Source organism: Nicotiana tabacum, chromosome 13 (assembly GCF_000715075.1).
Source record: "Nicotiana tabacum cultivar K326 chromosome 13, ASM71507v2, whole genome shotgun sequence".
NCBI lineage: Eukaryota > Viridiplantae > Streptophyta > Magnoliopsida > Solanales > Solanaceae > Nicotiana > Nicotiana tabacum.
The window spans coordinates 122054837-122078934 of NC_134092.1; the positions used below are offsets into that span (position 1 = coordinate 122054837).

At 34.0% G+C, this 24098-nt stretch overlaps 1 protein-coding gene and 1 long non-coding RNA gene across 5 annotated transcripts; both read right to left on the minus strand.

Moving 5' to 3' along the window:
• Nucleotides 1-1696: 1696 nt before the first annotated feature.
• LOC107819275 (uncharacterized) lies at nt 1697-11269 on the minus strand. 4 transcript variants are annotated; one of them, XR_012698169.1, is made up of 6 exons: nt 8498-11257; nt 8220-8385; nt 7221-7310; nt 6979-7024; nt 6757-6863; nt 5613-6450 (listed from the first exon to the last, which is right to left on the minus strand). It is a non-coding gene; the product is annotated as an uncharacterized LOC107819275 (long non-coding RNA). The 4 variants fall into 4 exon arrangements; XR_012698171.1 differs by lacking the exon at nt 5613-6450 and adding an exon at nt 1697-2246 and having other exon boundaries at nt 7221-8385; nt 8498-11269; XR_012698170.1 differs by having other exon boundaries at nt 5613-6469; nt 7221-8385; nt 8498-11269.
• A 4119-nt stretch (nt 11270-15388) lies between these two features.
• Nucleotides 15389-20503, minus strand: LOC107819274 (ras-related protein RABC2a-like). The gene is made up of 6 exons (XM_016645373.2): nt 20211-20503; nt 18134-18202; nt 17901-17966; nt 17621-17742; nt 17000-17128; nt 15389-15932 (listed from the first exon to the last, which is right to left on the minus strand). The coding sequence occupies exons 1-6, from the start codon at nt 20359-20361 to the stop codon at nt 15822-15824; spliced, it is 648 nt and encodes a 215-aa protein (XP_016500859.1). The 5' UTR covers nt 20362-20503; the 3' UTR covers nt 15389-15821.
• Between the last annotated feature and the right edge of the window lie 3595 nt (nt 20504-24098).

Sequence of the window (24098 nt, forward strand, 5' to 3'; positions counted from 1 at the left end):
ACAAGAAGATAGTCCAACAAAGTAATCCAACTTTAGCAAAACACCATGCATAAATGATTAGGTAAGACTGTACATAACATGTTGAAGATGTACCGCAAGGATAATACTTCTTTTTTTTTCTTTCCCTAACTGTATGGGTCAACTTACGTGCACTTTGACTATTTTCACGAGGCACATATTATCTTCCATCAGCACAGGCATTGAATTAGTTCACCAAAACTTTGACAGATATGACGAAATTATCAGGCATTTTTGCTTCCGTTGTAATTTAAACCTGAGGCCTTACGGTTCTCAACCCCGCTATGCTAGCCAAGGTTAATACTCCTAAAGTTTTTACGTATGTTCATTTCCCTAAAGACAATAGCATTGGGATGAACCAAAAATAGTGTAGTCATGTTAGGTCATCTGTCATTCATATGCATTCACCTTTCGCGGCTTCTTGTCTCCCTCTGCATTTCTCCTATCATTTGCAAAGGAATTAGCAAAACTCCATCTCCAAGAAGCCAAAAAATGGTGGCTTCCTTGGAAAACAAATCACATTGGTTTAACATGTCGATGTTTGGAAATAAGGGTATTGGGAATGTAGGATGGACTTTTTATTTTAGAATCCTAAGTTATAGATAAGTTAACTTTCTTCTATATTTTGGAAATTCACTGGCTCAACTATTCACATTCACATTGCGTAAAGCCCATAATATACTCATTCATAGATTTCTGTATTCCAAGAGCTAAGTCTGAAATCTCTAGTTAAGATTAGAGGAATCTCATTCATCCCACCACAACTTTTAATGGTACGAAGATAAGTTTTCAAGAGACTTTTGCATGGGTCCACGTATATATAGTGGATGATATTGTAATTTCTTGAAAGTATTTTAGTAAATGTCGATTTATATATAGATGAAAGAATATGTTTGATCTCTTTTAATCAGAAGTCAAACACTATCTCGCCATGATCGTTTGTAGTTTTATTGCTTGGCATATTGAAAAAGTGTTGTATCCAATCAAATGAAGCCGAATTATCTAGTCATTTATAATTTTCATGTAAATGCAAACCGTGTTATGAGCTTTCACAAAGAAAGCACAGCTATAATATGTGCCCTTTCACAAGACGTCACTGGTTCAAACCCAAACAATATTGATGACATTATTGAGATCCTCCTGACCAATCGAATTTAAGGCAAACTTAAAAACCAAATATATAAACTACTCATTTACCGCCTTACATATACTTCAAAGGAAAATCTAAAAAAGACAACTCCCATATTTTCACGCCAATATGAAAAACTGAAAAGAAAAAAGAAAAGCCAGAAGTAGGGGTGGCAAGTGGGTCGGGCCGTCCTAAACGGGTCTAATGGGTCGGTCGATCCGGGCTAAACATACTTTTTGTCGGAACCGGTACGGGACCGGGTCCATGAACTCATGGTCCCGGGTTAAACGGGTCGGGCTCGCCGTCCCAACGGGCTAAATGGGCCCAACGGCTAAGCATTATTTTTTTAAAAAAATTAAATAAAAATTAGAGACAAAAAGATGTTAAAAAAATATCTAAGGCAATGCCTTGTAAATTTATTATAGAATTGTGACCTAATTTTTTAATTCAAATTTAAAGACAAAAATATTGTAAAAAAATATTCAAATCAATGCCTTATAATTTTATTATAGCAATAAAAAATATGGCAATATCTTTCTTAGTCTTCCTCCCTCCTATGAAATGAGCACAACAAGGTGCTAATACCACCATTGAGAAGAAAAATGAGTTAATCAAGATGTGCCAAAATACAAGTTACATAATACATAGTACTAATTTTTGTTCATACAAGTTACATGTTATCTCTTACAAACTTCATAAATCCTTCAAGGTTCGGAGGAAGTTCCGTTGGTGGTGGCGAAAAAGTAGCTTGGTCATCGTCGCTTCCATTGTCGGGCGCAACATCCTCACCAAGTTCAGCTAGCATTTTTTCGTAAGTTTCGTCTTTCTCTGGTTGTGATTCAATAAGTCCAAAATTTCTTCTTTTCGAACGGATCCAATCTCTGAAAAGTATTAATTATTTCAAGCTCTCCATCATAGACGCTCTATAATCACCGATTTGAAGTTTTGCTTGACTGAAAGCACTCTTTGATGCCACTGTTGAAGCTTGAATAGTTAAAATATCTCGGGCCATCCTTGAAAGAATCGGAAAGTATTTTTCTTTGTCCTTCCACCATTGCAAAATATTAAAGGTACCGTCCGGATTCACTTCCTCAAGTTGCTGCGAGAAATAAACTTCAAGCTCATTTAGTTGTGAAAAATTATTACTACTAGAACCAAAAGAACCCCTAAACCCCGCCCAAGCACTAAGCCATCTTACTCCCGCACTTCTTTTAGAAGATTGAGAATCAGAAGAAGAAGAAGGAGTTGGAATATTTGGTCTAGCATGATTTAATAGCGCAAAAATTATTCATATTCATACTTATATTTATAAATATCACTCTTTACGGTTGTGCGAGAAAAACCTTTATAAGTAGGATTAAAAAAAATTCTAATATAATGTACAAACGCAGGGTCAGAAGAAAAACTATAGGGTAAGCACATAGCAGTTACCATTTTTGCCAATTCTTGCCGATCTTTTTTTTGTATCATAATATAAAATACCACTAGTAACAGTGTTAATTCCCGATTAAAATTGATTTGAACCGGTACTAGGGTCAGCCTGACTAGGACTAGGTACACTTTTCCCCTCGGCCAAAGCTTTCAGACGTTGATATCTGACGTTATCTTTAGGGTATTTTTTTATATGTCTAGCGAAAGATCTCGTCCCGCCCCGCGATCCCAAATATTAAAAGTTAACTCCATACCACAAGTTTTACACTTAGCCTTATTTTTAGAACTAGTTGAGTAAAGAATGGCCAAACAGAAGATATTTCCTGTCGTGTGGTAGGTTCTCTAGAAAAAGTAGGGGAGTAACGGGAGTATCAGATAGGTCATCATTTGGATCAGCAGCGTTATCGCTAGTTGGGTCAACATCAAGAGCATGACTAGTAGATGTATCATCGTCCGGTTGAGTTTCATCAAGATCAATTTCCTCATCATCATTTTCATCAATAGTATTATAATAGAGAGCATTCATTAATTCATGGTCTAAATGTTCACCGGGTAGAATATTATGGCAAAATTCAGTCTCGGTAAATTGTAATAAACTATTATCGGTATTAAGAATAGCAGATATAGGATGGGTATGGGATTTGGTTCGGGGAGCCGGGGGCAGGGGAGGAGGAACAGCAGTACCACTAGATTCGCCAGTCTTGGATTTTTTCTTATTCTTATTTTTACCAAAAATATTTCATAAGGAAGATATCTTAATTAATCAAGTAATAGCAAATAAATAAAACAAACAAAACTATAATATTAAGACTTAAGAGTTGAAACGAGTTTAGCGAATTGACGAACAATTTGTCGAAAATTGATTATCATTGAAGACTTGAAGACTTCAATTCACCAACTTCACAATTTTTTCACAAATTGTAACAACCTCAATATTTTTTGACTATTTTTTGGAATAAAGTAAGCAATAGTAGCAAGTATAGAAGAAAATTAGAGAAAGATTGTGATAGTTTGATATTGATTTTGTAAGAAAATGAAAGAATAAGGGGGTATTTATAGTTAAAAATAGGAAAAATTGTAATAATAAAAAGCTTGGGGTTAAAACTAAGTTGGGGGGTTAAATGGCTATTTTTTAAATAGTCAACGGCTATGTTTTAAACCCCAACAACTCTTTTTTTTCAAAAGGCAAACGGCTATTTTAAAAAAAAAATCCGTTTGGCCCGTCAAGGGATCGGTCCCGGTCTTGGTCTCTTGGCGGGCCAAACAGGCCCGGTCCTAACGGTTCCTAGCTAAGAACCGGCCCACGAGACCGGCACGAGCCCACCTCTAACGGTCCTAACGGTTCACTTAGCCCACTTAGCCAGTGGACCCGAGTCCGGACCGGCCCACTTGCCACCCTGAGCCGGAAGAGAGGAAAATGAATTCTCAGAATAGTTATTTCCGTAATCTGTCCAAGGGGAAAATGCTCCACTAAACAAGCACGCAAAAAATGAGTTATATCTGAAAAATCAACTTGAATTTGTCATTGTATTACAATTTCCTACCTTCTAATTACCTTGTCTCCAAGTGAAAGGAAAAACAAAAGTTAAAAGTACAATATCTCTAAAACTTTAGTTAGCAAGGGGAAGAAATTTATATTACCGCTTCAAAGTTTTGGTTATAGTTAAGGTGGCCAAGTTATACATTTGGCCTGTCAACTAAAAAATTTTACATCCACTAGCCAAATATATATATATATATATACAAAATATATATATTTTACCAGCTATTATTTTTTGGAGCGGCTATACCGTGTAATTTTCCCTTTAAAAGAAAAAAGCAGAGAGAAAAAGCAGATGTATAACTGAGTAAACATGGCATTCTCATCAAACCTAAGATTTATGCTAACTACTAAGGTTAGGCGATATGTTGTCCTATCAAGGGCGGATCCACAATGTCACATGAAACCAATAGTTTTTGCCAGACCTTGTATGTGTATTAAGAAATTCACTTGATGTCTAAATATTTGACCATGATTCCATTTACTATAACTTGAAGTCGATGTAGGGAACTATAAACTTCAAATCCTAAATGCGCCTCTGTCCTATGCCTGAGAAACACCAGAACTTTAACTGCTGTCTCATAACATGTTCATGTAAATGAAAAAGGAATCCTACTAATGTGCCCTCAGGAAATCAAGAAATCAAACATCTACACTAATAGCCCTCGGGATTTCAGACTAGGCCTTAATAGAGTAATCAGTGGGCTTCTACTTAGTTACACTTGAATATAGCTCTTGGGCTGTAAGACTGACGAAAATACCGTGACAAGTGCACAATTAGTCACTAATTAGAGATGTATTTACTTTTTAGTTACTGTTTAAAATGTATTTACTATTTCGCCAGTGCTTAATAAATTTTTACCCGCTCGGACAAAAATACATGTGCTAGACATGGGTGTTGTGTAAATATTAAGGACATGGTGTCCTTAACTTCATGAATGTTGTGTAAATATTAAGGACAAAGTATCATGTATTTACACTTTTCGTTGTTAAACTTTAGGGCATCATGTTCTTAACTTCATGTGTGCAGTGTAAATGTTAAGGACATAATGTCCTTAACTTGTATTTACACCTTCTGTTGTTAAACTTTAAGATCTCGTGTCCTTAACTTCATGTGTGCAGTGTAAATGTTAAGGACATGGTGTCCTTAACTTCATGTTTGCAGTGTAAATGTTAAGGATATAGTATCCTTAACTTTATGAGTATTGTGTAAATATTAAGAACATGGTATCCTTAACTTCATGAATACTATGTAAATATTAAGGACAAAGTGTCCTATAGCTGCACCTTCGGTTTTTAAACTTTAGGACATCATGTCCTTAACTTCATATGTGCAGCGTAAATGTTAAGGATATAGCGTCATTAACTTCATGTGTGCAGTGTAAATGTTAAGGACACCATGTCCTTAATATTTACACGGCACTCATGAAAAAAGGATAAAAACATCTTTTCGTATTAATTTTAATAAAGTAGCGGCTATTTTTGCTCAGCATTAAAAATACTGGATAAAAACTAAATACCATATTAAAAAGTTGCTACCCCACGCCATTTGTACGAAAATACCATCTCTCTGGATAAGCCCAAGATTAGGTGGCATCAGCGCATCCCTACACACCAAGAAAGTCGCTCCGATCTCTAAAAGAATTAAAAACTACATGACTTTATTAAGTCAGGGTGTCTCAAAAACTGGATTTTGCAGTCAATCCTAAAGTCATACTTTGTTCGTTCAAGACTTGGTTCAAGACCCTTAACTCCCAGATAACGGATGCCATTCCTCTTGGTGTCAAAGGGTAATTTCCTTAATCCAGCGGACATACTAGAAATCAAAGAATAAAAGGGCAACAAGGTGCACCAACCTACCGCATAGGGATAACTGTTACAGTTGCGCCAAGGCTCTCCTCGGCTAGCAATCAAAGCGTGCCAAATAAGAAACTAAAATTAAGAAGGGTAGATATATCACAAGATCCACGATAAGTCACATTCTGTTAGAGATCCCTTCCGATAAAACTTTTCAGAACTCAACAGCATCCTGCACCGATACAATCTGGGTGTGTGGGCGGAAAAAGGGCGGATTCAACAAACCCTTCCATACACAGGTCAAAACATTTAATGGAGGTTATGGACATCCCCGATAGCTTTCTCAGCCTACCTTCTTCACCTATCGAAATCTCCATTCTTAGCTAAGATATAAAGATCATTGCCTCATCCTTAAAATGTCTTTCTTTTCTCCATGGCAAAAAAAATTTCAACAAGCCTTCCTTTACTGCTAGCAATATTGATCCAAACTTAATGACACCCTGTCCAAATAAGGTCGTCCAACTTATACTACGATCTGCATTAATCCAATAGCACTGCATTAAAGTCTAGATGCTCATCCATATGGAAGCAAAATGTGTGTGTGTGTGTGTGTGTGTGTTTTGTTGGGGGGGGGGGTGTTAAGGGGGGATACAAAGGGGAATCAGAAGTTTTGAGCTCATAAAGAAAGGGACTTGCACGCTCGTCTATGTAAGAAATTCGAATATTAGCATTCAGAACAAGTGAAGTAGAGGCTGAAATATTCAAGTATAAGTGTAAAATAGAAGCTGTTTACTGTTCAGAATCAGAACCAAGTGAAGTAGAGGCGGAAATTGTAACATACTGGTGCATTAAACCTAGGAAACTTGATTCGTAGCATCTGATATATGACCTGAGCACCAGTTGATTCAATTGCCTGTACTCAAAATGCAAATGGAATCTCATTGCTGACTGCACAAATTAACCATCATATTCAATGCTAACTAAAGAACATCAAACGATATTTAATTCATTAAAAAAGTTGCATGCCCATGCCAAATCAGTGTTAAAGCACTCCGATTTTAACCTGTAATTGTTATTGCAGAGAGCACTTTCTCGCATCAGATTTTAACCTGTCAGAAAAAAGGCAAAATAACTGAAGTCAAACCATCATTCACAATGAAACAAAGGACATTACACTAGACACAGACACATTATGGTCAGAACTCAGAAAACAGCTCAAACAACAAAAATGAATCAAGACAACTACATTAAATACAATTGAGAATAACCAAAACTTCTGCGTGAAAGTTCATATTAATGACGTACATTTTAACAAGAAGTCAAATCCAGACTAGAATCCTCTCAAAGAAATTTGTATTGACATAATTTCACTCATCACCTTTTCAGACAGTTCATCTGCAAAAACCAAAGTGTTGATGGAAGCACTGTAGTATAACATGTTGAAACTGAGCTTTCACAGAACATGAAATATATAGACAGAATTTTCCATTCCAGCAATGTCAATAAGCAGATTTTCGTTAATTGACATGTCACTTAACTCTAACGGAAGAAAGTAACTTATGGGGCAATCACCTACTAGAGAACACTAAAGAGTCAATCCATATAGACGCTAAACCCATATTATTACTACTTAGGTATATATAAAACAGGTACACCATGGCATTATAAACTCGTGGAATATCGGAGAGCTCCAGAAATTAGAATCCACACTGATCTGCAATCTGCACAACTACATCAATGAGTAAATAAGGTGCATCCACATCCATCAGCAGTGGCGGATCTAGAATTTGAACTTTATGAGTTTTGGATTCTAGGGGAACAACCTCAATTGCTAGTAACTGAGTTCTAAATTTAATTCTGGTACTGGATTCTACCGAACCCATACATCAGCCCCTGTCCATTAAAGGATCATGTAAATGGTAGAAAGAACTAAATAAAAAATACTGCAAGGATGTCAAACAGCAAAAGACGAACCTCTGTACTAAAAGAACTGTTGAAATTTAAAGTAATGTACAAAAGATTTTATCTTCTCAGAATGAAACACACAGGAATAGATTCAAGTAATTCAAGAGGAAATAGATCTGCCAATTCCTGGTCAAATGTGCTCTCTGTTAATCCAAACAGTTTATGTGAAAATGACAAAAGTGTGTTTGATGACCAAAAGGATTGTTTGTTTGGTAATTTAGGTATACTTCGCAAAGAGAAACAGATTCACTCATAAGTATATAACAATAAATCCAACATAAAGCGTCGATTATGCTATTGTTTTAACCCAACATAGTCACTCAATTTGATGAAAGAGACCATCAAAACTTTTCAGCAAGGCAGGCTTCATCTCAAGGAAGACAAAGTAAGGCAGTATCAGTTGGAAATTGCAGCCTCCGTACTGTTGGAGCTCTACATTTCAAGAGGAATAATACGCACGCCTTCGAGATGAAAATTCAGGAATTACATCATTCCAAGCAACCTCCTGCAAAAGGAAACAAAATTAGCTTCTAGGAATCAAATTTCATCCTCACCATTTTGAACCAGCTTGTAAACAAAAGCATAGAATGGAAAATAAATTTGGAAAGAGGGATTACCTGAAAGACAAAAGCTTAATGCTAACACCCACCAAGCTGCTCCGCAACTCTCACCAACAATATATTACTTTAATTGCAAAGAACTTGAATCTATACACACAATACCTAATTGGATTTGGAATGAAGCTTAGACATGAAAGAAACAAATTCAACTCGATTAGTATCAACTTAATTTTTTTTTTGCTTCCTTCATGATTCAGTCATCCCATTCCTATCCGCCCAATATTCTCATAGTTAATTGAAGAATTAATCTAAATAGTAGCACACTCAATCGCTTAAACTAAAAATAGAGACTTTTGCATTTATACCCTGTTTTTGGATCACAATTGAACTTATACCCACTTTGCAAAAAAATTTGCAATCGTACCCACTTTACGATCAACTTCAGACTTATCAGGCCTGAAGTTAAAAAAAATTATTCTGAAGTGAAAAAATTGCACTTCAAATGCATTTAAGGCCAAATAGGTCTGAAGTGCAACCAATGGTTTCATGCACTTAAGGCTAATAAGTTTGAAGTGGAAAATTGCACTTCAGATGGACTTAAGGCCAATAAGTCTGAAGTGAAAATTTGCACTTCAGATACACTTAAGGCCAAAAAGTCTGAAGTGCAACAAACGTTTCCATTCACTTAAGGCCAATAAGTCTAAAGTGAAAATTTACACTTCAGATGCACTTAAGGCCAAATAGGTCTGAAGTGTAATCAATGGTTTCATGCACTTAAGGACAAAAGGTTTGAAGTGCAACAAACGTTTTCATTCACTTAAAGCCAATAAGTCTGAAGTGAAAATTTGCACTTCAGATGCACTTAAAGCCAAAAAGTCTGAAGTGCAACAAACGTTTTCATTCACTTGAGGCCAATAAGTCTGAATTGAAAATTTGCACTTCAGATACACTTAAGGCCAAATAGGTCTGAAGTGTAACCGATGGATTCATGTACTTAAGACCAATAAGTCTGAAGTGAAAAATTACACTTCAGATGCACTTAAGGCCAAAAAGTCTGAAGTGCAACAAACGTTTTGCTACACTTAAGGCCAATAAGTCTGAAGTGAAAAATTGCACTTCAGATGCACTTAAGGCCAAAAGGTCTGAAGTGCAACAAACGTTTTGCTACACTTAAGGCCAATAAGTCTGAAGTGAAAAAATTGCACTTCAAATGTATTTAAGGCCAAATAGGTCTGAAGTGCAACCAATGGTTTCATGCACTTAAGGCTAATAAGTCTGAAGTGAAAAATAACACTTCAGATGGACTTAAGGCCAATAAGTCTGAAGTGAAAATTTGCACTTCAGATGCACTTAAGGCTAAAAAGTCTGAAGTGCAACAAACGTTTTCATTCACTTAAGGCCAATAAGTCTAAAGTGAAAATTTACACTTCAGATGCACTTAAGGCCAAATAGGTTTGAAGTGTAACCAACGGTTTCATGCACTTAAGGCCAAAAAGTCTGAAGTGCAACAAATATTTTTATTCACTTAAGGCCAATAAGTGTGAAGTGAAAATTTGCACTTCAGATGCACTTAAGGCTAACAAGTCTGAAGTGCAACAAATATTTTCATTCACTTAAGGCCAATAAGTATGAAGTGAAAATTTACACTTCAGATACACTTAAGGCTAAATAGGTCTGAAGTATAACCATTGGATTCATGCACTTAAGGCCAATAGAAAAATTGCACTTCAGATGCACTTAAGGCCAAAAAGTCTGAAGTGCAACAAACATTTTGCTACACTTAAGGCCAATAAGTCTGAAGTGAAAAATTGCACTTCAGATGCACTTAAGGCCAAAAGGTCTGAAGTGCAACAAGCGTTTTGCTACACTTAAGGCCAATAAAGTCTGAAGTGAAAAATTGCACTTCAGATGCACTAAAGGCCAAAAGGTCTGAAGTGCAACCAACGTTTTTATGCACTTAAGGCCAAATAGGCCTGAAGTGCAAATTGCCTAGAAATAGAAAATTGCTCTTCGAATTATAACAATCCAATATACGATTTAATACCTAAATCTACTCCAAATGAGCTCAAATTTGAAATATAACCTCTAAATATCATCAGGAACAAACTCCAATCGTCAATTTGCCAAAACATCAATAAATCTAATGAACCCGTTTTGCAATTAAGAAAAAGGAGAAGAAGAAATTGTGAGCAATAGTAAAAAATAAAGCGTCATAACAGCTCGCAATTGTAAAACATCATAAACAACATTAAAATATGTTCACAAACACCATATAAAATCATTATCACCCGAAGAAGAAGAAGAAGAAGAAGAAGAAGAAGAAGAAGAAGAAGAAGAAGAAGAAGAAGAAGAAGAAGAAGAAGAAGAAAATGAAAGAGGAGGAGAAAGAGGCCTCAAGTTGTTTAAAACGTGGGTACAAGTTAAAAAAAACTTTAAAAAGCGGGTATAGGTTAAATGGGGGCGACCAAATAGAATGCCCCGTACAATTTTTACCTAAAAATAGCCGATGAAGATATAATATATGCATAATCTATGTATTATATATGCATAATTATGTATAAATTATGTATATGGCTAAAAAAAGTAAACAGTGAATATGATCGGCTATTTGTGTAAAGATCCCTAGTTAATTTTCAAAAATAAAAACTTGCCTTGTTATAGTTCTTTTTTTTGTTTTGCCGTTACCTTGTTATAGTTTTTTATGGAGTAGTATTTTTATGAGTTTTAGTTTTATGCACTATTAAACAACAACTAAGCCTCAATACCAAATAAGTTGGGGTAGGCTATCCGAATCAACAGTTTTTGTCTTAAGCTCAACTTATATCACCATCATAATAAAATAAAAATAGAAGAAAAAAAAAATAATAATAATAATAATAATAATAATAATAATAATAATAATAATAATAATAATAATAATAATAATAGTAGTAGTAGTAGTAGTAGTAGTAGTAGTAGTAGTAGAGAATAGTTACATTGACAATGTAAAAAATATTTATAAAATTATCTAATTTAAAAGGTAATTACATATAATTCTATTTAATTGACATTCATTGATAACCTACGATAAATGATAACATGCTATAATAGGTTATATTAGATGGTACGTAAAAGATTTGCCGTCTCTGGTAGAGCATTGATGTTGTTATTATGTTAGAATTTCCCAAAGTTAATTGGTGTCTTTTCTTCATGTATTGTACGTTAGTACAAGAAAACGTTTAAACCATCCATCTTAAAATGACAGAGTCAAATCTAGTAATAATGAATATTCTCTTCAATTCTTATTCCGAAGAAGCACTATGCCACTATGTATTGATTTTTTTCTCTCTTAAATTTGCTAAGTCCTACTCTACTAAGTACTAATTTTGATGCAGTATTATACATTCGTAAATTGTAATATAAGGTCATGCCCTTAGGGAAGGAGGATCGATAATTACAAAAATTTAAAAATGAAGAAAGGAAAACTTTTGACAATTATTAAAATTATTTCTAAGACCTGTGGTGTTAAACAAAACATGACATTTCTCTGACTATAAGAGCATGTCATTAATAGTTTTAATCAATAAATCACTAAGCCTAATCCAAAAAGAGCTGAAGTGGATTAAGTGAATCTTGTGTAGATTTAAGATGAAGTGTCAAATCCAACTAGATTATCAAAACAATTATAACCGACCCCTCCATGGTGATGAAACAGTAAGTGTCTATTTAATTAGCAGTAACGTAAACAGAAAACTAATTGAATACATTGGGGTAGTAAATTAAAAAAGAAAATTTACCATGTAATGAGAACAGGATATTGATCCATATCGTTGAACACATTGACATGAATATTATCATTGGTGGAGGCGTTGAGAAGAGGCCCAGGAAACTTACCATTGATAGTTATCACCTGAAAATGTACAAAATCAAGATTACAAATAAAACTTTGAAGCAACATATACTAAGGATTCAAGATGTATTTAGGGACCTACAAAATATTATACTTTTTTTCTATTTGTAAATTTTCTTAAATTTATAAATTAGATAGCGGAAGGAAAAAAGTGATGGTGGCATTTTTCACTATATCACTAGAATGTAAGCTTTGGCGGTTGAGAAATTATATGTAATACTATTTCATTTAAATTGAGGAAAGAAGCAAAATATAGTCAATTCGCCAACATATAATTAGTTGGATAGTGTAGAGTTAATGATTGCAGGTTTTAGTAGACAAAATCTTGTACCTGACTTCCTTTTGTGAATTACTTTTCTTTACAGAGTGTAGTTTTTATTAGTGCTCTTTTTACTCATGGATGTCAATTACATCAAGGCGAAGAAAACAGGATTAATGACATGCTATAAGCAAATCGAATTGTTTATATACTTATTAAGTAATTGTTTAATGTATTATACGAATTATATGTAATATGTATAATAGGTAAATATTATAAATATTACTTATTCATCCAAGTATGCACTATTATACAAGCATTCACATTTTACCAATAAAATATAGTTATATCACCAAATAAAAAAATTGAAAGAAAGGGAAAGTACCAATAAAATCATAATTAATGATAGGAAAACTAAAACCTTTGATTCTATTGTTAAGGAAATGATTAATGAACACTTTGGATGCGTGATTGTAGGTACAGGATTTAAAGTTTTCTGCTAGGAATACAAATATTTAGTTGCCTTGTGTGTAAAATACCTATTGTTGCGTCGTTTGTGAAAATTTTTCTTAAATTTTTTGTCTATTTATGGTTTTTGCCCTTTTTTTTTTTACACACACATCATTCGAGCCTAAAGTACTCGTTTAAGTTGAATCGACAGAACATGTACTAAATTTGGCTCTTTTTTCACTAACATAGAATACCAATCAAAGTTATAAAGAAAGAAAAAATTGAAGAGTTTTGAATCATACAGGTTGATCCACAGAGACTGGTTTGATGTTTTTGTCTTGAGCAACATGCCATTCAAGAAAAATTTCTTCTCCAATAATGGCTTGCATGGAAAGCAAAGAGCAAAGAACCAAAGAGAGAAACAGCCATATTGGTGATCCCCTCATTGATTATATTCTCCTTAATTAATAACTTACTAATCTCACTATAATTATGATGATTAATGAAGCTAGAGATACAAAGGGGTTTTAATATATAGGTTTAGAAACGTTGTATTCTGTGAAAAGGAGGAGTTAAATGCTCAGAGAAAAGAGGCAAAAAAGATGAGAAATTCTTTATAGCTTTCTCTTTCAGAGCATTGTTTTTCTCTAATAATAAGCAGTACACAACTATATATTTGCTGGAGCCTGCAGACCCTTATATAAGCTAGCTACTTATTTGTTATCGATAGGATATCAACTTTTGCGAATATTATATTCCCTTAAGATGGCCATAACGATGCTTATGAAAAGAGAACAATTATTTTTTTAAAAGAAGACAAAATTACTAGACTAGCGAAATATGTCATTTTGCCATCCAAGATTGCTCATTGTAATTCTCTTTCTCACAATATAATCGTCTTTTCCACGTAGCTGCAGCAAAGACGACAAATGTATATATTGCTGAATTCTTAAATAGGAAAAAAGGAAAATAGAAAAAAAAATTTAACAACATTGAGATGTGCTATATTAAACTTACGTTATATTATGCATTTAATTTTATAATATAACAGAGCAAGAAAATTTACACAATCAAATTACTTCAAAAATAATTACATATAACTTTTACACTTATTATGAATTATCAATACCAAATGATATGTAAGTTGAAAAATAAGATAGATATTCCATTATAACAAGTTAAATATATTGAATTTTTTTATACTGCTAAGATAAATCTTTTTATTGTATAATGAAGTTGAAGGATAGCTCACATCATGCGCATCTTCACTTTTATTTTTTGTTGGTACGTGGAGGGGTTCATTAAAACTCAAAATTAAGTAGGATAAAATTTATTTGCACCTCGTGTTTATACCAAACCAATGAATGCAAGACATATATGATTATATTCCATACACATATTTATTATTAATCATGGATATGCTATATACATTTTTACTTTATTTTTTAACATTAAATTATTTGCTTTAATATAAAAAACGGATGCGGGTACAGTGTTGGGCTAAACGGATCCTTCAATAAATGAAATCAATGAAATGATTTACTAGTATTAAGCTGAAATAGGTAGAGCGGATCAAAGAACTGTATCCCTTGTAGCTCTTATAGCTGTATAATAGTTTCAAAGCTAATGTTTTTATGTCTAATTTAGAAAATTAAAATATAAAATGTTTCATCTTGGTTTTGACATGGGCAAGTTTGTCTGTTCAAATAAGTTAGCCAGGAGAATTAGCTTTAAACTAAAAGGGAACTCCACGCAATGCAAACTGAAGTAGTTTCAGATATTATTCAAAAGCTTCACAACGTACATTTCAGAATAGAAAAAGAATCAGAATAATTAATCTTCCACGGCGTTTTGATCCATCTGTTCAGTTAAATTGGTATTGACTATTGAGTAACTTAATTCTGTTACGTCGCGCTACGAAAAATATAAGCTTAATGATTTATGACTTAAAAATATAAATTGTTGTGTGAGGTTTATCATTAATTTTACTGCCTATATCATAGTAATTCTAACGAATGTGTTATAAATATAATCATTGGCCTAATTAAACAATCTCACTTCAAGTTCATACAGGGGCAAGTGCACAGACAGCCATTAGTATATTTTATCCTAAAAATTTTATAACTTCAGGTCAACTCGAGACATACTGAAAACCTAAAATTCAACTTAATTTTAGGTCAACTCGAGACATATTCAAAAACTGAAATTCACTGAAATTTAAGTAACACTGATCAATTTCTGAATAATCCCTTTAGAATGACTGCACTGACTAATTTCTAAATAGCAGCCCTTTAGAGTGACTGTCCAATGTCATTTCTAGGCTTTTATATACCAAACAAACAAGAATTCATTCAAAGAATATACTTAATTTTTTCAGCTTGAACAACTTTGTATAAAGCCCAAAAATTGTTTTGGCACAAAACTTAGCTTGTTCGTCTCTCCACGAGACATAGAAGCTAAAACGACCAATCCTTAAAAAAGATTGGACACTGATGATCTTGTACATTTTTTATCTTGGACCACAACTATAAGCCAAAAATGTCTTGGTACAAGACCTGTTACATCTCCCCGCGAGACGCTATTATGAAACCACTCTTCTAAAGATTAACAAATGAAAAAAAATAAACTTTACATCTAGTAGATACATGAAGATAATCTAGCTATGGCCAGCAAAAAAAAGAACAACACGTTCCATCGACTGTACGATGAACTTGTCATTCGACTGCAAATCCTGGTAACAAGAATCGCCCCGTTTATGAGTATATAGCAAGCATATATCTCAACTAGGAGCAACATTTTTCGCTATGTTGAGACTTGTGCGCTTCTTTCTGTTTCAAAATTTGGTTCTTCACTACTGTTGAGCCTTTCTCCAGTAGACTTGGCACCTCCAGTATCTGTAAGTGAAATTTGAGCAGTTAGCAAACGCTAAGCAAAATGTATTCTGAATGATAAACTGCAGAGCTGAGATATTGTGTTTCAGGACGATTGAGATAATCAAGGGACCATCTCTTTGACAACGTAGATGAGGAGCCGCATCATGGACGATCCGAGAAAAGAGATGCCAAAGATGATGTCCTCCTCAATGGGTCAAGCACAAGCTCGGAACTACCGGATCCTAGCCTATGTTGCTCGGGTACTTCAAAAGTGCAGCCCAGTCCGTGTTGGGTCCTCCTAAAATGTGACAAATATGATCTAAAAGTTATGCATTTTTGGAGGATCCGACATGAATGCTGCAACACTTTTGGAGGATCCGAGCAACACAATTCCTAACTGCAAGCCACTACCCATACTTAAAGCACGTCTCCACCCGTTGCTCCATTGCAAAAGCCCCAGACTAATGAAACGCCCAGCCCGGCGTTTCTATTAAAGTAGAGTGTCTCGTATTTTAAACTTTCAGGTAAGATGTTTTTAGAGAACATCTGTCTGAAAACATACACTGGGTATCTTTTTCTTTTTTTCCCCGGAAAACATATTAGTTTAATTTCCATAAACAAGGCAAAGTTATAGCTCAAGACAGTAGAGATAAAACTTGAATGGGACTACAAACGTATATGACGCCTGGGTTAACTTCAGCAAAATTTGTCCAACAAATAATCAGTAGGCACTGAGCAGATGGCTTTTTTCCCATCCAACACAAGACCATTTGGTTTTCCACTTATATATAATATTTGAAGATTATATTGATAGTCTGCATTTATTGCAAGAAAAGAAAGGAATATATGGCTCCAACTTATAGTAGGGAATCCAGTTGCCTAAAAGGTTATCCCACGAATGGGGGCAAAATAATCCACGAGGGATGTAGTTTTCTAATAAGACATTACACATGTTTGCTATCCCCTTTTTGTTTACCTCGATCAGTGTCTGTTTATTTGGCAAACCGAATATCAATACATCCGCCACAAGAAACTCCGAACAATTATATCTTAAACAAAAGAGGAGAAAAAGAGCCTAAGAGAAGTACCTTCTTTGTGAGATCTTTAAAGCAAAGCTGCACATTTTCTCTTGTCCTAGCACTACATTCAAGAAATAAACAATTGTGCTCCTTCGCAAATGCCAGGCCTTCTTCTCTACTTACAGCCCTTTCACTATCCTGGAAATAGGATATGTCAGTAACATGAGCAAATTCATCACAGCAGAACTTGAGTTTTTTTTTTTCTTTTTTGGGTTCATATCTCTTAAAGATGAGATTACTTGAGCATGATTGGTGAAGAAAATTATTAAACGATGACCATAAATGGCTTTAGCAATATTTTTGGAAAGCGAAGTGCGAAATACTTCAACTTCAAAAGGTTTGACCAATTTATCTAAGTGAAGAGGTGAATTGCAACATGAATTTCTTGATTAGGTTCACAGACAGTTACTTAAGAATGACCATCAAACCATTCCTGATGAATATCGCAGATATGCAGGATATCACTCTTTTAATAGCTCATTGCAAGTCAAAAATAAGATTTTTTTTTTAAATACAAATTATGAACCACTAACTTTCACATCTTGCTCCTCATCCTAGGTATTCAAACAAAATGAATGGATTAACTAACATTTGACTTCATGATGATACAAAAGGATAAGCCACACTTACCCTATCAACTTTGTTCCCGACTAGCATCTTGATACACTCAGGATTCGTGGAGTAAAACTTTATATCCTTCGCCCAAGTTTCTGATAAATTTGTAAAGGTCTCTCGCCTTGTTACATCATACACTAAGATTTAAAAAGATCGATATTAGTTATCATAATAATAAACAACTAGGACCTGATCAACTTGAGGAAGGTATTCACATATAATCAATGAAAGAACAATTTCAAAAGTTCTGATAATAATCCTCACAAAGCAATAACAACTAACTCTGATTGCTTACCTAGTATTATTCCGTGAGCCCCTCTATAATACGAGCTTGTCAACGCCCCAAACCTCTCTTGTCCAGCTGCAGGGAGATAACTTAAACTCAGAAACCCAGCCTTACTTTTAAATTGTAAAACAGGAAGAGTACTAACACCTCTCTCTACTGCTTTTATTTAACTCTTTTTTTCCCCACAAGTTGGTATAGTTTCCCAAAATTAATAGCATAACCTCAAAATTATGTTTTATTACCTGTATCCCAAATTGTTAATTTCAACCTCTTTCCACCAACTGTTAGCGTCCTGATTTTGAAGTCCACACCTTAACATTTCAAATAAAATGTGAGAGATGAGATCTGCTTTCTCCATTTCCTTCGGTAATTAAAATAATAAACTGAAACGCATTTGTCCCTCTCAATTAGGGAACACTTGATACGTTTGTTCACCTTTTCATGTTTCAACTTTTGTAATGAACTGATATGAAAAGCACAACCAAGTAAATGAAAAGAAAACTGAAACTAACTTCTACTACAAGTCAACAACTAAGGAGCATGTCTATTGCTGCAGTATCTATCTTTTTCAACCAGAATAAAAAACCACTAGGTGATTTAGTTGAAGAAGAATTCTACCAATGGTAACTGAAAACTATTATATACACTTCTCCGATTTTGGAGAAAAAAACTAGAAAATGCTAAGGTATTTGAACTATGTTTAGGAGATACGAAGAAATTTTAGCTTCTTCAAAACAAGGACGTGCAAAGGGAAAATATGTGCCACCTAAATCATGACAATGATTGGCATCCTCACACGAAGAATGGGACAGCCACTGCAATTTGCATATGGAAATTTATCATTGCTATTGCACAATAATTTTTAAATGTTTTTGAATGCACGAGCTACTAGCACATTAGGTCAAGCAAACAGCATACAGGGAATTACAAGGGATTATTGTCCCTTTCTCAAAGTTGTGAAGTAAAACAGAACAAGGTACGAGTGGTTGCAGAGTTTTGCGAGCTACTCCTTCATAGGAAACAAAAACATGGTGATTAATATTCTCATTTCAATCTCCGCAGACGGTCAGCTTTTTATGACCAAAAAGACGATGGTTATAAGATTTTGTCCTTGTATTGATGCAAGACACGGTAAAGTCATAGCATGTAGGACTATTGTTATGGGGCTCAACATGGAGAAACTCAATGACGACAACCTTAAATTGGAAACAGAACACAAGTTTAATGACTATGTAACGAGTTTCAAGTTGTCAGATCTTGTGTAGATGAAATTTTTATCGAGTCTCAGTTTACAGGTGCAGAGCAAATTCTAATTTGATATCAGGAAGGAATTGATATTCTCTGAAATCAGTACCATTTATGGTAAATTTAAGCTCCACCTCTCACAAATTGAATTATTTCCATTTCATAAGCTTCTCCAAATACCTTCTTTCATTCATGCCAATGAGAAATGCTAGACCTACTTGTCTATGCGTCAGTCATCGTAATCCTAGTATAGAAATGTATAAAAAGGTAAAAAAATGATAAGTATCAAAGTGCGTTAAATACACATTTATTCCTATTTTCCCATACAATGAGCAACTGCAACAACTTCCAAAGGTACGAGATACGCTAATTGATTACTAGCTCCAATTCATACTATCGGTCTTCTAAGGTTTTTCCACACCCCTTAATTAAGATCTTTAATAGTTCTCAAATGTTTCAGTTAATTAACGCACTACTAATGGAAGTAGCAAGTGTATTTGGAAAAAATAAGGTACTCCTATAAATACTCCTTAGTTTCCTAAAAGGTCAAATCTTTAAAAACAAATCCAAGTCTGTCAAAACAACTAATATTGGGACCATAGAACATCATACAGGTCAGTTCCCAGGTAACCTGGAAATAAGTAGAATCAACCTCAACCAAACAAGCTAGCCAAGTGCTGCTATTTAGGAATTAGTCAGTGCGTCCTGAATTTCAATTTTACAGTTCAATTTTTCGGCACAAAAATGTCCTAAATTGTCACTAAGTTAAAGATTTTTAGTTTAAAATTTCAGGACAAAATAAGTACGGGCTAATCTCTAAATAGATTCCCGAGAATGGTTATCTGTGCACTTGGGACTCAGAAAAAATACAAAGCATAAGTATGACATATATCTAACAAAGATCATTTTTTTTCCAATTCTTGGGATTCAGAAGCTAACCCAATAGAACTAAGCTAGTTCAGTAAAATAACAACCAAAAACAAACAAACCCCACGAACAAGAACAACCACTGGCACAAAATTAAACACAAGCAAAATGGATTAAAGCTATAAAAAGGGTGTTTAATTTTTATACCAATAGTAGGAGAAAGGTCCTGAGGAGGATGCTGAGAAATAAAGCTGAGAAGAAGACTGCTTTTTCCAACTCCAGAATCTCCAACTAGCAGAATCTGGAACGAATAATCATAACTACTGTTTCCACCGTTTTGATTCTTCCTCATATCCATTATTATTAAATATTAAAATCTAAATTAATTCCACATACTTAACACTTCTTATTCTCTGCTTCTACAAAATCTCTCTCTATTTTTTTTTCTTCTCAATCTCAGTATTCTCAGAGTTTCGTTGAAAACAAGGTAGATAAACCAATTAATTTTTTTGAAAATATATGAACAGTTGATTGATACTGAAATTTTTGAATTAATAAAAATTAAGAATAGGAATTTTGAAATAGTATATTAAGAGGTTAAGGAGTTGGCGGGTGAAATAGTAGGACAAATGTTGTCTTTTCATAGAGACATTTGTGAGGAGATTTGTACACGCGCTAGCACCAGGAAGTAGCTGATCTCATTTTTGGGACCCACTGTGCCGTGCTGTCACGCGCCTGCAGTTTGGTTTGGTATTTCTCGTTTGTCTTCTTCTGTTTGAAAGTTTTCCACGTTTCGTATATTCATAGGCAATGTTTTATATATTAAAGTCTTTTTAGCAAATTGACTTATACTTATGTAAAATACAAAATATTGAAAATATGGTTGAAATTTTTGGGTGTCAATCATGCAGCGAAAGTTGAATATCTTTGATACGTTTCAACTAGAAAACTAATAAGACATGTTGGTCAATCTTTTATCCGTTAAAAATAAATTTGATATCGGAAAAAATAATTTACTTATCTTTTTAATATTTGAGACTTTAAAATTAACTAAAATTTTCTAAGTGAAATGTCAATTTTTTTTAATCCTTTGAACATAGATTTTTTATTTGATAGAAATATTGTTATAGTTAAACGTTAAAAACTTGGAATGAGCTAGCAACTAATTTGTTAAAGAAAATTCAATTCTTTTACAAATTTATCATATAAGTAATTGCAAAATTTTTAGTGTACATAAATTTATTTCCATTATAACAGTATTAAATATGAAAGAAATAAAAAAAAATTAGAGCAACATTAATTATAATATAGTATTGAGAGTTGGTTACACGCGCAAAGCGCATACCCTGAGACTAGTAATTTGAAATGAGAATGTAAGATATAGTAACAAGATCATGTAAATACTAAACTCATGATGATAGAACTATTAATATTAAAGATAGTAAGAATTACGTAAAATTTTAACGTCTGGCATTAGAGATGATAAATTATCTACTTAATAAATTTTTACTTGCTTGTTCAACTTCTTTTTTCGTACATATTTTTTTGGTACTATTCTTTTTATGACATAAAAATACAGGAAATGCTCTAAACTTTACCAAAAGTTGATCTACAGTGAGAAACAAAAGTAATTAGATTTTTTATTTTGATTTTTTATTCTGATTTTTTGCTATATACTTTACTATTGAAATAAAAAAGATATAATTGGTCAAATCATGACATGAAGGGATAATTTATTTCCTTTTGAAAATTTGAATTCGGAACAAATGAAAACGAATTCAAACTTTTTAGGCTACACAATAACATACAAAACAAATACTACTAATATCAAAACTCTAGGGACAGAAGTACTATAAAAATTGTTAGCACATAGGGTGTGTTTGGTATGACGGAAAATATTTTCCTATTTTTTACTGTTTGGTTACATAAAATAGTTTGGAAAATATTTTTCTAGATATCATATTTTTCTGAAATTGAAGGAAAATGACTTTCCTAGAAAAAGTTAGAAAAATATTTTCCAAAAACTCTACATACTCTCGCATCTAACCCCAACCCCCTCCCCCTTCTCTCGCCTACCTCGCCCCCTTGCCAAAAAGGTTTTTTTTTTCTTTCAAATTTCAGTTTTTTTTCTTTTCCGTCACCGCCCACCACCGCCACCACCACCCACCCCGCAATTTTTTTTTTTTTTGTATTTTTAGTTTTCTATTTTTTCATTTTTTTTGCACCATTTACCCCACCCCACCCCCGCCGCAAATTTTTTTTTATTTTAATATTTTCATTTTTTACGATTTACAGGTTCAAAATTTTACGAGTTCCAAAATTATTTGTTCAGAGGTTTATGTGTTTGGAAGTTTGCGGGTTTAGAAATTATAGAGTTTACTGGTTCGAAAGTTTAGCGGTTCAGAAGTTTATCAAATTTATGGGTTAGGAAGGTTGTTGGTTCGAAAGTTTATGGCTTCATGTTTATTGTATCTAAATTATTTATGAATACTCTTGAGAAGTTATTTTTCTTAATTTGCGTACCAAACACCGGAAAATGAGTAAGATTACTACTTATTTTTCAAGAAAATATTTTCTTGGCACGAAAAATATTTTTCGTTATACCAAACACACCCATAATCTCATTAATTTCTGTTAACTAATAAAGAATTTATTTTCAGATTATAACTATATTTAGACAAAAAGTTGTCTATTCAGATGATCACACTGAATATTTAGTTAACCAACACCATTGGTAGCTGGCTAATAGTTGGTAGAGACCGTGTGAGAAAATGAACTATAGAAGGACAATTAGAGAGAACTTTTCATTATTTGGAACATTATGGGAAGTAATTAAGGGCTTTATTTTATTTGATATGATGATGATAAAAATTGAACTTAAATGAAGAAGTAAAAATTTATATGGTCGACCTTAACTTATTTGAGATTTGTATAGGAAAAATTACGACATAACATGTGGCCGCTTAAAGGAAGGACACGTGGAACACAAAATGGAGATGGCCACCGAACATAGCTATTCCGCTTGTCACCGGAAGGAATAACGATCATAAAGGGAATATTATATACTTTGCGCCCGGTAACATTTAATACGGAATATTTTGCAGCATTAAGGATGATGGCCCGTTACAAGAAATTTGGCATTTATGTCTAACGTTACATCTTCATCAATGGCCCTCATAATTGACATTAAAGAAGGGCAAGATCCTAGGATTTCCTTCCCTAAACATAGATATAAATAGAGAGCTCAAATATCATTGTAAGAGACACAAATTTTCTGGCTAACATATACTACATTCTATACATCATTTTAATACATTTTTATTCTCTCGCTTTTGATTTTATCATTATTGTGCCCGAGAACCCTGTTCCTGGACTCATCAGCTCTGTCGTTCCATTTACATTCTAAGGCTAAGTATTTTGTATTTCATCAGTTATTTCGTTACTTTTTGGATCAAATTAATTCACTTGTCTAGAAACTACGAACAAATTTAACTGTACCGTTTTTCGGGTAAACAGTTTGGCACCCACCGTAGGGCCTAGACAGTCGTGCAATTAAATTGATCCTTGCCTTTTTTACTAACGTATTTGATTATTTTGTCTTGGCAAAAATCACAAAAGAAATGGCAAATAAAACTGTTAACGGTACACGCAACCCTGAAATTCAAGGGGAGCAGCCTCATTTCGAAGATACAATCAATGACACTCGCAATGAGGAGAACGACGCCACACCAATGCATGACATGTGGTACACTCGATAGGTTCGAGAGACGACTCCTGATGATGCTGATGAGGAGCATGTGGCGGGTGCAGTGCGGGTCCTGCAAGAGCAACATGCAATTATTCTAGGCCATCTCACGCGGCAGGATCAGGTCATGACGGAGCTAAAGAAGGCGCTTTCAGGTGCTTCAAATAATGCGAACAGGCGAGATCCAATTCCTCCCGATGTTCCCACAAACCAAATGACGCAAAGAGTCGACAACAACACTCCCAGGGGCGAAGTTGGCTCCAACGGGACAAGGGGGAGCAGATCCGGCCCCAACAACAATAATGATCCGTTAAAGGAAGAACTTTTGCGGTTCGTGAGGGAAGTAATCG